General features: G+C 40.6%; 1 protein-coding gene across 4 annotated transcripts in view; it reads left to right on the top strand.

The window, feature by feature from the left end:
- GLCCI1 (glucocorticoid induced 1) overlaps positions 1-8,605 on the top strand; it is a 49,800-nt gene extending 41,195 nt beyond the window's left edge. For 2 of the 4 annotated variants that reach the window (XM_088533474.1, XM_088533475.1), the window contains exons 7-8: positions 4,606-4,726; positions 5,777-8,605. In XM_088533474.1, the coding sequence (XP_088389600.1) occupies positions 4,606-4,726; positions 5,777-6,122 (467 nt within the window). In that variant the 3' untranslated portion in view covers positions 6,123-8,605. The remainder of the gene's footprint in view (positions 1-4,605; positions 4,727-5,776) is intronic. The other 2 variants (XM_088533477.1, XM_088533478.1) reach the window with 1 other exon arrangement.
- Positions 8,606-14,546: the final 5,941 nt, after the last annotated feature.

Raw genomic sequence — 14,546 nt, forward strand, 5'->3', positions numbered from 1 at the left:
TAGGCGTCTATTTAAGTGTTAGCATGTGGGTAAATTCTTAATTGACTGGTAAATTGCTTCCTGTCTCTTCTGATAACAAATATATGTTAAAAAGAAAGGGAAGGCAAAGAAATTACAGGATTCCTTTTGCAGTTAGTGCTAAATTGTAGGGTCACAATACCTGGAATTTTCAGTGGTATTTTATTGGAAGTAGTGAATGAAGATAGAGTTTGCAGTATTGCCTTTAACCTTTTTATTGTTTTTCAAGGATCATATCTTCTGTCTTGACTTTTTAAAACACTACTTGGAATAAAATTTATTGCTATATTCAGAAGGAATAGATGCTTATTTATGGATTTTGGTCTGAAAACTAGCTTAAATGCTAACACTGTATCAAGAATTTGCTTGCTAGTAGCAGTATAGATGGTAGTGATAAATAGCCAGCTTTGTGAAGTTAAGAAAATCATATTTTTTAATTAGTGTAAGTGTCTCTTAAGGTATTTAATTCTATGTTTATGAAAAATTAAAGCTTGATCATCAATGTTCCTTAAGGACAAGGCAGAAACTAGAAAAACATGTAGCAGTTTTCTAAGACCTGAAGAAATTAGCTCAGAGGCTGCAAACACACATCTGAAGCCAGAAGGGCACTTTCTACTCTAGGATCATTATGATCACATAAGTTGGTGGTTCTGAATAAGAGAGTTGTTCTGGCAGAGAAGCAGAATTGCTGATAAATGAGGGATACAGACAGAGATTACAAGGGGGTAGAAAACTTTGAGAGACAGTTTGTTAGCATTTATTAATGTTAATTGCTTTATAGAACAAAACTTTTTTCACATGTTTTTGAGAGTTCTGTGGTGCTAGAGTATTCCTGTTGTGGGGAGTTTACTGTAAGGCCTGTTTGCAGATAACTCAATGCAGACATTTTAAAAGCAAGAAAATATCCTGCTACTTCTCAAGTTTGAGTTTTATTTTTCTCTCTGCCAGAATAACTTGCTTAAATTTGCTGCTTAAAAAAACAATTATCAGCTTTATGAATGCTCCTGAGTGTGTTTCTGAATAGGAAATGGAGGCTAGTAGTTTGCCTGAGACACATGAGCAGTGAGAGGAGCCGCACTCTGCACAGACACTCGCTGCTTTACATTTCTAAAGCATCTTTTATTTCTTGTGCAAAGCTGTGCTTTGGCCTGAGGCCCTCACAGCTGCTCTTTGGACTGTATCAACTGTTTGGTTTACATTTCTGCAAGGAGCTGCTACATCTATTGAATTTTTTAAAAGTAAGAGAAAGCTGAATTTCAGGAAAGTATCATAATACTGCTCTGAACAGAGAAGTGATTCTAAGCAGTGTTGACTGGAGCAGAGGGAAGGGCAGGAGATAAGATATTTTAATGGCAATTGGTATTATGGTTTTGTTTTCAAATATTAACCTCTTGGAAGGTAAGTGACTGCCTTGCTGCATTAGAGCTACCAGTTACACTAGATGATAGGTTTTACATCATTGTGGTCCATTAAGCTATAATTTTGAGTTTTGCCTGCCTAGCATACGTATAACTGCGACAGAGGGTAAAGTTAAATGCAGCCCCAAGTATAAGCAATTTAATTATTTTTTTTCTTCTTTTAAGCTTTTTTTTAAAAGTTTTTTTTTTCCTTTTTTTAATACAAAAACAGCATAACCTGTTTTTCAGGGACTTTAATTTAGGTACTTTTGCTTAGCCTTGTGTGTGTCTGCTGTTGCTAGCAGAGTGTTAAAGCAAAATGTTGATGGAGATGTTATCTCTTGGATGGAAAGTACTTTTTAACTTCCTGGTTTTTGAATCCTAGCTTATAAAATGAATATTGTATATGGATTTTTTTGGAGAGTCTTCAGAGACAAAAGCATTTTGAGATGGAAAATCTTTTTGAATCTATCAAAACAAATCTCAGATTTCATTGGCAAAGTATTTTTGTTTTCTTTCTTCCCTTTAAGTTATCTCACTCAAGATAAAAAAAAGTTTTATGTATTGCTTTTAGTCTCTCTCTTGTTCTATATGCCAATTAAAATTTGTGGTATGAAATCTGTTGGCTAAAACACTTGTTTAGTGTTTAATTGCAGTCTCAAACACTTTCTAAACAGTAGAGTATGTCAATTTTAAATATTTATGTTTTGAAGCTCTGTGTAGCACAGTAAAACTCCATGATTGTCTTCCATGTGATTATGGTAACAGAATTCATTTTAAGGGTTACATCTGTTGATCTTCAATCATTGTCATCTCAGTGGCATTTGATTAGCCTGTGCCAGTGGAGCCCGCGCTGCTGCTGCACGATACAGTGGGGTCCCCCGGCATGAAAGACGCCGCGTTTCAGCCGCTGAGAAAGTCAACGGCTGGGCTCATAGCCCTGGTTCAGGAGGAATGTTTGCAGTGTCATTAGGGATTCTCAGTACTGCAGTTCGGCACTTAAGAGCCTGCAGGACCCTCGTGCAGCTGGAGATCTGCTTACACTGTAAATAGCACTGCCTACCAGTTGAAATAGTGGTATATTTTCCCAGGATCCTTCCATTCTGAGTAATGCCAAGCTTATACCTGTGAGCTTCTGCATAGCCATATGTATTTTGCAATTGTCAGTGTGCTCTGTGTTTAGTTAAAACGTAAAGTCAACAACTTAGTAAGCTTTAAAAAATGGGGAGTAAAGGGCGGAAATGGATCCAGTTAAATTATATTGCTTTTATTTTTATTTTTTAACTGCTTTCCTACTACAGACGGATAGATCTAAGTAAACCAAAAAGTCGATTGAACACTGACCTGGCTAGACAAGACTCTGAATCATCCAAGAACTGACTTAACTTGGAATTGAGTCTGATTCTTTCCTTGGATGTACTTCCACAGTTTTCCGTTAATGTGGTAGAATGAACAGTAGCATATTTTGTGTCTCAGAGGTTTCAAATAGAAACTTGGATCCTCAATTTTAAATATTAGCAGGAGGAAACAAACTGTCTGGGCTCCGTTAACGATTTTTGATATTTGGAATGAGCTGTATGGGCCAACAGTGGGAAGATTCCAGAAGGACCATCATGCTCTCAGCTTGATATATATCTAATAGGGTCTCTAAGCTGCTTCTGTCTTGTGCACTTAACACCTAAAATTCTGCGTGTCAAAATTCTGGGTTTGGTATACAACAGCAAGAAAGTGAAGAATAATCAGAGCACTACTGATGTTCATGTCAGCAATTTTTCTCCTGTCTTTCGTAGCAAATCTTCAAAGGGAAGTGTGGCATTGGAATTGATAGTGCCATGTAAGAGGAAATAGTGATGTATCAACCCCCCTAATGATCAGCCTCATTATTTGAGTCACAGTTATACGAGTGCTTATGTAGTTACTCTTCACAAGGTCTTTAAAGAACACTGGACTGCTTGAGCAAATCCAGATCACGAGCTGTGGTTGGTTTTCCACTGTTACTGAAAAGGCACACAAACGGCAGCAAAATAGAGGGTATTTGAGTTAAAAATGATCAGATACTGCAAAATGGCATAAGGGTTCAAAAGCAACAGCAGTTATTTCTCTTAGGATTAGATGAATTTGTAAGTTGGCCTCCTCTTTAAATTTGGTGTTTCATTTTGTAAGCCCTAGCAGAGAGAATAGGCAGTCATTAATAGTGGCCTTAGGTAGACACGACTTTTTGAAAAGGTGGTAGCCACCACAAAAGCTAATTTTTTGGGAATATTATCTCAGCTTGCTTTATTTTCTGTATTTTCTGAAAACACAGAGGATCGTGTTGCCAAGATGAGGAAGGGGAGGGGGGTTTAAAGCAAAACATTTAAATATTTTAGGTTTTCAAAATATTGTGCTTTTGACACTGCTGAAATTGAGTTTCTCCTACTGGTTTGCCACAAAGTACAAAGAAATCCACTTGTCTTCATGCCTTTAGTTCCATGCATGCCTAGTAGTCACCTGTAAAATATACGCAGATGCTTGAGATTATCAAAAACACCTTCAATAACTTTATACAATATGGTTAGTAGTGATGAGAGAATTCAATAATGGCAATTGTCTTTATTTTGGATTCTAAAACAGCTAAATTGTGAAGCAAATAAGGTAGGACACTGTAATGATGAGGTACCAGTAGCTGTGTTGCAAAAATGCTTTTTTTTTGTTTTTGTTTTCAACTTCTGAGCTATTCACATATTCATGAGACTAATGAGGTCAGTATTGCTGTGAAGTACTGTGTTTTAAAATAACCAATATGCTGTATATGCACATTTTCAGTAACTGTGTTTATACAGTGAGAAGGCATGTTACCATTACCACTCATAATTCTTCTGCATGTATTATGCATTTTATCCTGTTGATTTTTTTTTTGAAATACATAATAAAGAACTTGTTTCCAGGATTACAGTTCTGATTTCGTCCAATTGCAAAAATATCCTCCTGTTATGTGTTGTTATATGATAGCGTACTGCTGCAGTGAAGCTTTTATTCTGAAGAAATGTGCTATTCCAGGGTGTTAGAGGTAGCCTGCAATAAAGGAAGCGTTGCGGTAGAAGCAAGCCGGCGTAGTGGCTAAACTGTGAAAAGGGCATCTTGTTTGGAAATCAAATTTAATTAAAAAGCACTCTCAATCTCTAGTAATATAACTGCTTTAAATTTTCAGACAGTGGGAGTAGCTCACCGTTGCCCAAGTATGCCTCATCTCCCAAACCAAACAACAGCTACATGTTCAAACGAGAGCCCCCAGAGGGATGTGAGCGAGTGAAGGTCTTTGAGGAAATGTCGTAAGTAATGCCTTTTATATCAGCTGGTATCTGCAAAGCAGTAAACCTTTTTACTGAGCCCTTTCAACTGCAGATGAATAAACTATTCCAGCTGATGAGTTTTTTCAGGAGCAAACTATTCTTAGTTTGTGCAGAAGAGAAGTTGAAGTGTTCACGTTGGTTTGAAGAGGAAATGGAGTCTTTTATGATTGAACTCTTTTTGTGCATTTATAAAAGGCAACAAAAATCCAAGCAGAAAAGATAAGGTACATTTAATTTCCTAAGCGTTTATAAACCTTTTTATTAACTTTGTAAATGTTCACGGCTTAAAACAAAAACCTCTCCTTGTCATACTTTATCAGTTTCAAGCATAGGTTTTGTTTTGATACGTACAAAACACGTAAAATGGAATGAAACCTATGTAAAGTGATGGTGGATGGTTGTATGGCAAAGGCTTTGCTCAATAGTTCTGCTGTTGAGCAAGAGACGGGAAATGAAACTTTTGGATATCATGTCTTTTCTCCCTAGAGCCAGCAGTATTTGAGCACATGCTGTCGAGGTTGCATGCGTAGCTCCCGAGGATGAAAGGATTCAGGAGGGGGCATTTCTTGCTCTAATAGCGCTCATTGCCTGCTGGATGGTAAAGGAGCAAAGTTGTTTTTTGGAGGAAACCTCCAGACAAATTTCGGATTATGGCAAAGGAGAAATCTGTTTTATGGAGTTTCTCAAAGGGATTTATTATGCCTGTGCTGTTTCTGCAATATTTTTATTAAAGAAAATTTGTGTCATTCTAAATTACCCCAGCATTTTTCCATGTGCATATGTACTGCAGATTTTTTTTTGCTGAAAGTTGCATGTTTATCCAGTAATTACCAAGTCATTTTTGTGACAGTACTATTTTTAATGCTGTGGATCAGTTAGCTGACTACCAATATGGAAGATGTTTGCCCCTCTGTCCAGTTAATCCCATTCCTTGTCATTCGCATTTTAGTAACTTGTAGAACCTCAAAGTTCATTACAAACAAGATGGTTTTGGGTGGTCGGATGTGTAATTTTTCTTTCTCGTTGTAGGTCTCGTCAGCCTGTCGCAGCCCCTCTCTTTTCATGTCCTGACAAAAACAAGGTTAATTTCATCCCAACCGGATCAGCTTTCTGTCCTGTAAAGCTCCTGGGCCCCCTGCTTCCTTCTTCAGACCTGACGCTGAAGAACTCTCCAAACTCTGGCCAAAGCACAGCTTTGAGCTCGCTGACTGTCGAGCAGCTTGCGACTCGGGTCTCTTTCTCCTCTCTGTCGGATGACACCAGCACAATGGACTCTACAGAGGTCTCGGTACAACCACCCCAGCAGCAGCAGTCGCTTTTGCAAGAAATTCAGACTGAAGAGCATTCCTCTCCTCAGAGCTACGTGTTAATCTAGACGCAGGCGGAGCAGGTCTCTGCCCTGAAACGAGGACTGAGGAACCCATAGTTCAGATACATCTGCATGAGGTGGCAACCTTCCAGAACAAAACAGAATACTTATCAGCAGTCTAAAAAATATCTCAACACTGTTCTTGGCAGGGACAGAATTCATATTCAGAATTTTTTTTTTTGGTGAAAAAGCAGTGATGCCTGCAGAATCCATATATCATTAAGCGTTTTAAGTGGAGACTATGCATTTCATAGTATGTTTGACCAGATTAGTACTGTGTCCTGTGTTCTGTTTCAAATTCTACAGTATAAATAAGCTCTATATATATATAAAAAAGTTGCCTGTCTGAATAGAAAATGTCTTGCTGTGTTGTGTCCTATGGAAAATACTGTACTTCAGGATTATGTTTACAATTGATCCAGGTGTTTATGTTTCTAACTTCTGTAATACACACAATGCAAAAAAAAAAGAAAAAAAAGAAAATTAAAAAAAAAATGGCCACAACAGTTGCACAGTGCCCACCCTATGGCCTAGCTTCAGGTACTTCTCTCGAAGTGTAAACTCAGGTAACTTGGAATGTATATCATATTGGGAACTTAAATATTTTACAGCTACAAAGCTAAAGAGGGAACATCACTCTTTTGCCTTTCCTTATTTTATGCATTAATATTTCCTCATTACATTCCACTTTCTTGGAATAAGTGCATTCAGATCCAGGTGACCCTGGACATGGGTGAACATGAGGAGAACCAGCAAATCTGTGATGTATATCACTTTGTCATGTGCTTACAAGTAAAACAGCTGTTGCGTTTACTGTCATTTCAATATATGTAAAATGTGGCATTTACAGGTTTCAGGTGTTGCTCAGTTACTGACTGTTAAACTGTTGCAAATAAAGTGTTCAGTGCTAGGCTGTACATGAGAAACATTCCATGTTGTGTGTGAAAGGATTTTGAAAGACAAGAATGTTTTTGTTCAGCTACAGAAATTCTTTCAGGTTTCACAGGGGGTGATGGGGATTTCCTCTCATGTTTTTGTTGGCAGTTAAGGATGTGAAATGCTACTGTTACCGACTACAAGTCAAATTAATGTTTAGTTTCTCTTTTGGAAATGTTCATTCATTTGCTGGTTGGAAATAGGTTTTCAGATTTTGTTTAAGCAGTGTTAGATGAGCAGCATTTTATTTATGTAGTGAGTAATTGTGTTTGGATTTAAGTCCAAAAGTAGCAAGTGAGTGTTTTAAAGAGGGGCAGGGAAAACAATAGTTTTAAGTACATGTTGCTTAATCAAAAGTTTCTCCGATAACTTTCAGTTACCTAACTTGTGTGTATAAAAGTGTTTTTTTTTTTTTTTTTTTTTTCCTCTCCTCCTTAAATGTGAATAAAAATCCCAGTAAAATAGTCCTGGTTCTGCAGGCTGGACACTTTCTTAAAATAGCGCATGGCAAGAGCTGTGTAGTGGTGCTCCTCCGTTGCACCGGCACAACCAGGGCGCCGCGTTCAGAGCTAATTTCCTGTGATACAAAGAGGACCCCAGAGGCAAAATAAACTTGATGTTCTTGCTCCATGGCTTTCAGCGCAGCGGAAGTGCGTTTATGCCGTCTGCTCCTCGGAGAACAAGGTTCACCTTTTCCAGGAATTGAGGAGATCAGTAGCCTGCAGCTACGGAGCATTTAGACTCGCTCCATTGCTTTTTTTTCTTTTGAAGATGAGCTGGGAGGCGGGGTGAGAGTAAGCCACCAATAACTGCCCACTGAGCATGTGTTTTCTTTGGATATGAAGGAGCAGAGCTTCTTTGTTATTGCGAAGGTTTCGTTGATACTGTCTTGCAAGGTGGAATTTGCAGCCTATAAAAGTTACTGGGTTTTGAGTCCCCTTGCAGAAAATGCATAAGGAGAGAGCAGTCTGCCTAAGCATTTTCATATGAAAAACCTTGAAACACAACAGCCATCTTTAACTCTACTAATCTCAGGCCTAGGAGAAAGCACTGTATGTTTTATAGACTGAAGATAAAGGGGAGAAAGTACTTGTGAGTATCAATTCCTTTTAATATTTTACTTTCTAGATTAACGGGGCAGTATGATGACCTTTTTGTGCTCTGGTTCTGTCCAGGTAAGGAGCTGCAGTCTCAGTTACTGGTGGTAGCTCAGCAAGGGAGGCGACGAGTGGGTTGGAGAACAGTGATGAATTCTGTGTGACGTTTGCCATGCCATGACTTGTTCTTTATTTTATTTTTCCATGAGAAACTAAATATTAATTATATTGCACATTTGTTCTTAGCAGGTTTGAAGGTTTTGAACCAAATGTGTTAAAGCTAGTGCTTTGCCATGTAAATTTCCCAGCAGTTGTTTATCTCAATTGTATTCTACATGCAGCTGTAGAAACCTGTCAAATATTGTTTAAAGTTTTGTACATAGTTGTACTGTTATTTCTAGCCACTGTGCTCAACAGTATTCAAGTTATCACCCAATATTGCTTTACACGAGGAAAGTGTGGCTTCTGTTTTGTATTTTTTTCAGTATAGAAATTCCTGTGTCTTATTTAAATAAAAATTATTAGTAAAAAAAAAAAAAAAAAAAAAAAGTGGTGAGGAGCGGGGGGGTGGGGACACACAAAAGCAATGGTTCATATATTTGTTTTCCAAACTGTGTATGAAACACCATAGAATGAGATTAAAGTTTAATATTGTTACAGATTTACATCTTAAGATAATGGTAACCAGGTATCTTCGTGGCTAGTATGCTGTGTCTCCTTAACTAAAATAATCTAAGATTTTTGTTCATAACACCATGTTCTAGGGAGAAAAAATTGCCAAACAAGCTAAAATTTAAACCATGCTAAAAAGAGGTAATTTCTGCTTATTTTCTCTCTTCAGAAAACAGAAAAAAAATCAGTTAAACATTATTGGCAAGTGCATACCTGCTGCTGTGTTTGTGGTACGCCCAATATCAGCTTTATCTGTTGAGAATTATGAAAGCCATTAGATGTTTCACTATGGGAAACTAAACAAAAACCGTGGAGGATGTGGTATAAATCTACTGACAGTCTTGGTTTCATGTTGTTTTGTGAGATTCAAATGATTGTCATTTGCCTTGCAAAATCATTCTTTGCAGAAAGGGTGGGGAGGAAGAAAGAAGAATTAAATACATGTGAATCTCCTTCAAAATCTGTGTTTACTGAAGAACACAATTGCAATAATTGGTGAGAATGGTTTAATGCTAATTATCACTAAAGGGAAAGGTAGGTTTTCAGCCTCCCAAAGATGGTTTCCTCTGTGACTGTATTCAGGACACTAACTGAAACTTAAATACTGGAGGTTTGGGGCTGCAGAGATGCAGTATCGTAACAAGGGGCTCATAAGCCCTCATAAGAGAGTACTTGGTGGACCTAAGTCAGAAACATCTTGGTGTCAGTCATTTCCTTGTAGCTGTACGTGGCTTACGAGGAAGAGGTTGGTGGTTGTGCTGTCCTCAAAGTGGCCTTGGCTGGGGCAGTCTCAGTCTATCCGTGTGTGGAAGGACGTTACTTTCCTACGAAGCCTACGGGAGGCTGTCACTCATCCTGGGAAGATGTGGTATGACTTGTGCCGCAGGTTTTCACCATCGATGCCGAGCGAGGCACTGGCCGCTGTGACATGCGGTTTCCCCTGGAATTCTGTCCTTAGGTCCGTTCCCTGCGTGCGTTTCCTCACAGCCGCCAAGCTTTGAGCCTTAGAAGTGCTGGGATTGGAGCTGTAGTGAGGTCAGTGCCTTGTGCTTCTGCTTTGTGACTTGCCTGTGGTGTTTTCCAGCAGTTCCCAGCTGTGGAGACGGGCTGGAGACCTTGGTGAGAAGCGTAAGGAGGCCCCTCGGCCACCTACACGGGGGCAGGCGGGGAACAGCAGGATGCTCGCAGGGAGGTGACCTGGGGTTTCCTGACAGAACAGCTCAAGGGCCAGATACTGGCCCGAGGGTAGAGCCCTGGTATCTTATAGTGTTTAAACTTAAGCCTGAAATGATACAAAATAAACATACGGAACTGAGTAGATTAGAGACACTGGCTGACAAGGCATCAGTTGCAAGCGAAGACCATGGAGGACTTGCAGGCTGGCTCTTGGCCTTGCTCCATCGTGACAGATCGAGACTGTCATCTGTTACCTAAAGTAAAATGCAAACTGCATGGAGATGACGAGAGATTAGCAAAGTGTAAGTCGGTCACTGGTGTACAACAGCCTGGTTTGCTTTGCGAGATGGAGCCCTGCAAGCTGAAATCTGAAGCTACACAACTGGGAGGAAATGACTGTAGGTCCTGCAATGTGTTTCCAGGACCTAAATCCAAGGAAGAAATGAGTGAAAACTCCACAGTGCTTTCATTAATTGCCTGTACGTGTACAGCTGTTCATAGTGTGGTGCTTGGCTAAAGAAAGTCATTGACTGAGCATAACCATGTAGTTAAAACGTGTATCATGCCTCTATTTGGCATTAGCGTAACTGGTCCTGGAAAATTGTCTAGTTCAATTGATACTGTAAAATGTTGGAGAACGTTCAGGGAAGAGCTATAGGAATGAGTAAGGTACTGGAAAAAATATATAGCAAAAGTTTGTACAAGCGCAATGTGTTTGATGTAACAACTGAAGAGCTGGTTTAATTCCAGTTAGTAAACACCTACTTAGGAAATAGTTTGTAATGAGCTACTTGAGTGTAGCAGATGTGCAATACTAAGCTCAAATAGCTAGAAAGTGAAGCTAAGCTGAATTGCTCTGCTTTGGATCTATTTCATTATTAGGCTTAGCATTGGGACTTACTCCAGCAATAAAGCTAGTGTGGTGCTGGGGCCAGCTTGCAGAGGTGCTTTTTCAAGCACTGGCATTTTTAAAGTAAGATTGTTTTGCACAGGATTTAGGAAGATGAATCTGGAAGTTGCAATCCCTCTGCTGTGTACATTTGGGAAGCCAATTGCAATGATCTTACAGGTGTTGCTAACTCATGGTTATGTTGGGCTTTCGAGATTTCAGACTGCGACTTTACAGAGATATTTTTAACTCAAGTATGCTTGTACCAGTAAAAAGCAGAATAACGTAATATCTTTAACATAGAGAATTAACATTTTTTTTTTTTTTTTAGCTGCCTGGAATACTCCTTTGAAGATAATTTCTGCTTTTAGAAAATTTTGGGTTGAGTCACGCTTGAGTGAAGCATCCCGTAAAGCAGAGGTGGTTGAAGAGCTTTTTAGCGGCTTTGATTTTTGTCACCTCTTCAGTGGCAAGAAATGAGTGGGCGATGCCCTTTGGCCAGGCAGTGGGTCACAGAAATAACCTCTTACTCAAGCAGGGCTAAAATGAAAATGTTGATCAAGAAGGTAGAGCATGTGCTTAGTAAAGAGCTTATGGGAGGTGAGCGAATGTGCAAACAACATTGCAAATTCCATTGGCAACAAGGAAGAAAAAAAGCAGATCAAGCTGGGAAGAGAGATGGTCCCTTTTAAAGAAGAACTTTAAGCTTTATCTTAGGTTTTGTCGAATTCTGATTTTAAAATTGGCTGCCTTGAGCTGTAGCCTGGAAATTGCAGGGCAGTTGAAGGCCTGGGAGATGGGAAGTCGTGTAACTCTTTTTCTGGAATTAAAGGCAGAGCTTGTTAATGAAGAATATGTGTAAATCCAGACTGCTCGGAATAGTGGTCGTGCTAACGAATTGTAGTTGCCTGACTGTGGCTATTGAACGAGATGAGGCCTAAGGTGAGTTCTGTGGGCCCCTGTAGGAAGAGGTTCCTCTGCAGCGAGGAGAGAGCTGGAAGCCATGAGGCATCCTATTAAAGTTTCTCGTCAGATGTCCAAAATGTTGCGTTTATTCCCTTCTGACTTATATTTAGATATGAATTTCTGGTCATGCCCTATCTTTATCCTGCAGAGGCTTCTCAGGGAGAACAGCTTTCCATTCCATAAGACTCGTGATATCGTTGGGCATGTTGCATCAGGAAGGAAGAACTTGTGAAAAAGAAAAGTAAGGTGTTGCCTTAAGATATTGAGCTTTTAACAGCAGAACAAGTGCCTGACGCTGCTTCAGCAATTTGTTTGTTCCTGAGATGAAAGTGGGTAAACGTGAGTGGTGTTTATTTTATGGAAAATGCCAAGGAGCAAGTTTTGCTGCTCCAAGAGGTTAGTACCTGAGAGACCTGCCTCCCTCCAGGGAGGACTTTCTGTTTTGGCCCTGTTCTGGAGGGGAGTATGTAAAATCTCCCAGAAAAGATGGTTGGAGTAGGTACTTCATCTCCTGTGCTTCAGTAGTGCTGAGGTGGCCAGGACCAGGCCTGATCCGGAGGGTAGACTTGCACGTGGGCGCTTGAGGGCTGTTTCTTTCTCTAAGCTATAGAACAACCTCTGCAGGACACAGTTGCATTTGTATAGGGTGCACTTTGGCCTAGGAAGGATGTGGATTCCTTAACACTCTGAAGAGGAATGAACTTGGAATTTTCAGCTTAAACATGGAAGTGTGTCCTTCCTTCTCCAGCTCAGGCCATTTATAGTGTCCAACCCGGGTCTTTTTGGTGGAATCCCATCTGCTAGGCTGTCGTTCAATATTGGATAGTAGCACAAGTGGCAAATGGCCATATCGGCTGAATGAGAAAATGCATCTGCTCGACTGGACAGCAGACGAGAGGCTCAGGAAAAGGCCTTGTTTGGAAATCCTGTGGATGCTTTGGGACGGCACGTCCCTGTGGGCCGAGGTCTTGGGCAGCTTCTCCGATCTGTGTGGTAAGAAATAACAGAAGAGGAAAAGGGTTGTTTCCAGTGGTGCAGTAAAAGTTTTGCTGTTGACTGCACGTGACTAATTGAATAAAATAAACTGGTAAGTCTTAAAATACAATGAAGAAAACGGAATGACACCAGATCAACTTGTTAAGGATTCTGGTGCATCAGGGTAAATCTCTTCCCTACCTCTCCCCCTTATCTAAAACTGCAAGTAAATCGTAGAAGCTTCAAGATGACAATTTTCATAAAGAAAATCCTGAGTGAATTAGGTGCTTCACTCCATATGAAGGTCACCAGATGAGATCCTGTTTTAAAGTTCCTCCTCCCAAAATGCTGAGGGAAGCGGCACCATTTTGGTGGCAACGCGGCGGGAAGGACCATCCCGTGAGGGGTGGAAAATCCAGGTCCTGCTGTGAATTTCTGTCCAGATCGGGTTTCTAGGGAAGGTGGCCAATTGCACTCCGAACTACCTGGTTTTCTAGGCTGCACATTTGCAATTCTGTCTTAACAGCAAATAATAAATATACACTGGGACAGGGAGCTATTGAGCCCCCTCCCTGGTCACATTTGGGTTTCTGGCCTTAGTTTTAGCCGAAGTGCTGCTGCAGCAACTCAAGCAACTTAATTGAGATTATTTTTTGGTGGTGCTGTGGACATTGGACTAAGTCTTCCCTGCAGAAAATAGCTTGTTTTGGCAGTCCTTGCTGTGGAATGGACCCTGTTTTGTTGGCAAAGCTACAGAGCACAGGGACTTAATTTGAAAGCGTGTTCCTATATCTAAAACACTTTCCTTTTTTGTTTTTCTCCCTCTGAGATAACAACCATCAAGGAAAACAACATTATGTACTTCAGCATCAATTAAGCCCCCCATTAGCTACTTCATGGGCTTGTAGATGGGAGGATGACCCCCAAAAACTTGCAAGCAAGCAGCACTGCTCATTATAGAGAACCCAAGGACAGAGGGTGCGAATTGCCCCTCCAAATCTCAAGTACCAAAATGAAGTGTTATGGATTTTTGCTCTTTTTCAGTTTAATGATCACCAACAGAACAGGCTGCTAAAACTTGGAGCCAGGGTGGCCTTAAGGCAGTTTCTACAACCTTTTTCCCTAAAGCTCGTGGGTGCTTTTTAAGCTTGCTGCCCATTTTCATTATTTTGGCAAAGTTCCCTGTGCCCCTCTTGCGAGCCGTGAGCCGGACACTCTCTTCGAGGTCTCCCAGCCTCTGAGGTGCAGCAGCAGCGACTAGCGTGAGAGGCGAAGGCTGGGAAGGGCTTTACCTCCGACGAGACGTGAATCGCCTGCTTGAAACATGAAAGCAAAACCTCTCAGCGAGGAAGGAAGGGAAGGTGGAGGGCAGACAGACTGAAAGGCTTCTACAGGCAGGGCTTTTTGTGATTATCGTTTTCCCAAGCTAACTAAGCCCCTCCAAGCTCAGGCTATTGCCTGGTGCCGGCAAACTGTGGTGTGAGGAAACTCTGATGCCTACATAGGGCTGATGAGGAGAAGCAGCAGCTATGATAGCAGAGCAGTTGTTTTAATGGCCTGTGGTTTAATTTCTGGTTTTTCATGTGCCAAGTGTTTATTCTGAGGATGGCACTGGAATAAAGTTGCCTTGGGCTTTGGTTTCTCCCTTTCTGCTCTGTCGCGTGCAGCAGCCGTTCCCTGCCTGCCTCGGTGGGGACATGGCTGAGGACTTCAGTGCAC

The sequence above is a fragment of the Tinamus guttatus genome, unplaced genomic scaffold (genome assembly GCF_059628265.1).
Source record: "Tinamus guttatus ecotype Peru unplaced genomic scaffold, ASM5962826v1 Tinamus_guttatus_pri_ptg000503l, whole genome shotgun sequence".
NCBI lineage: Eukaryota > Metazoa > Chordata > Aves > Tinamiformes > Tinamidae > Tinamus > Tinamus guttatus.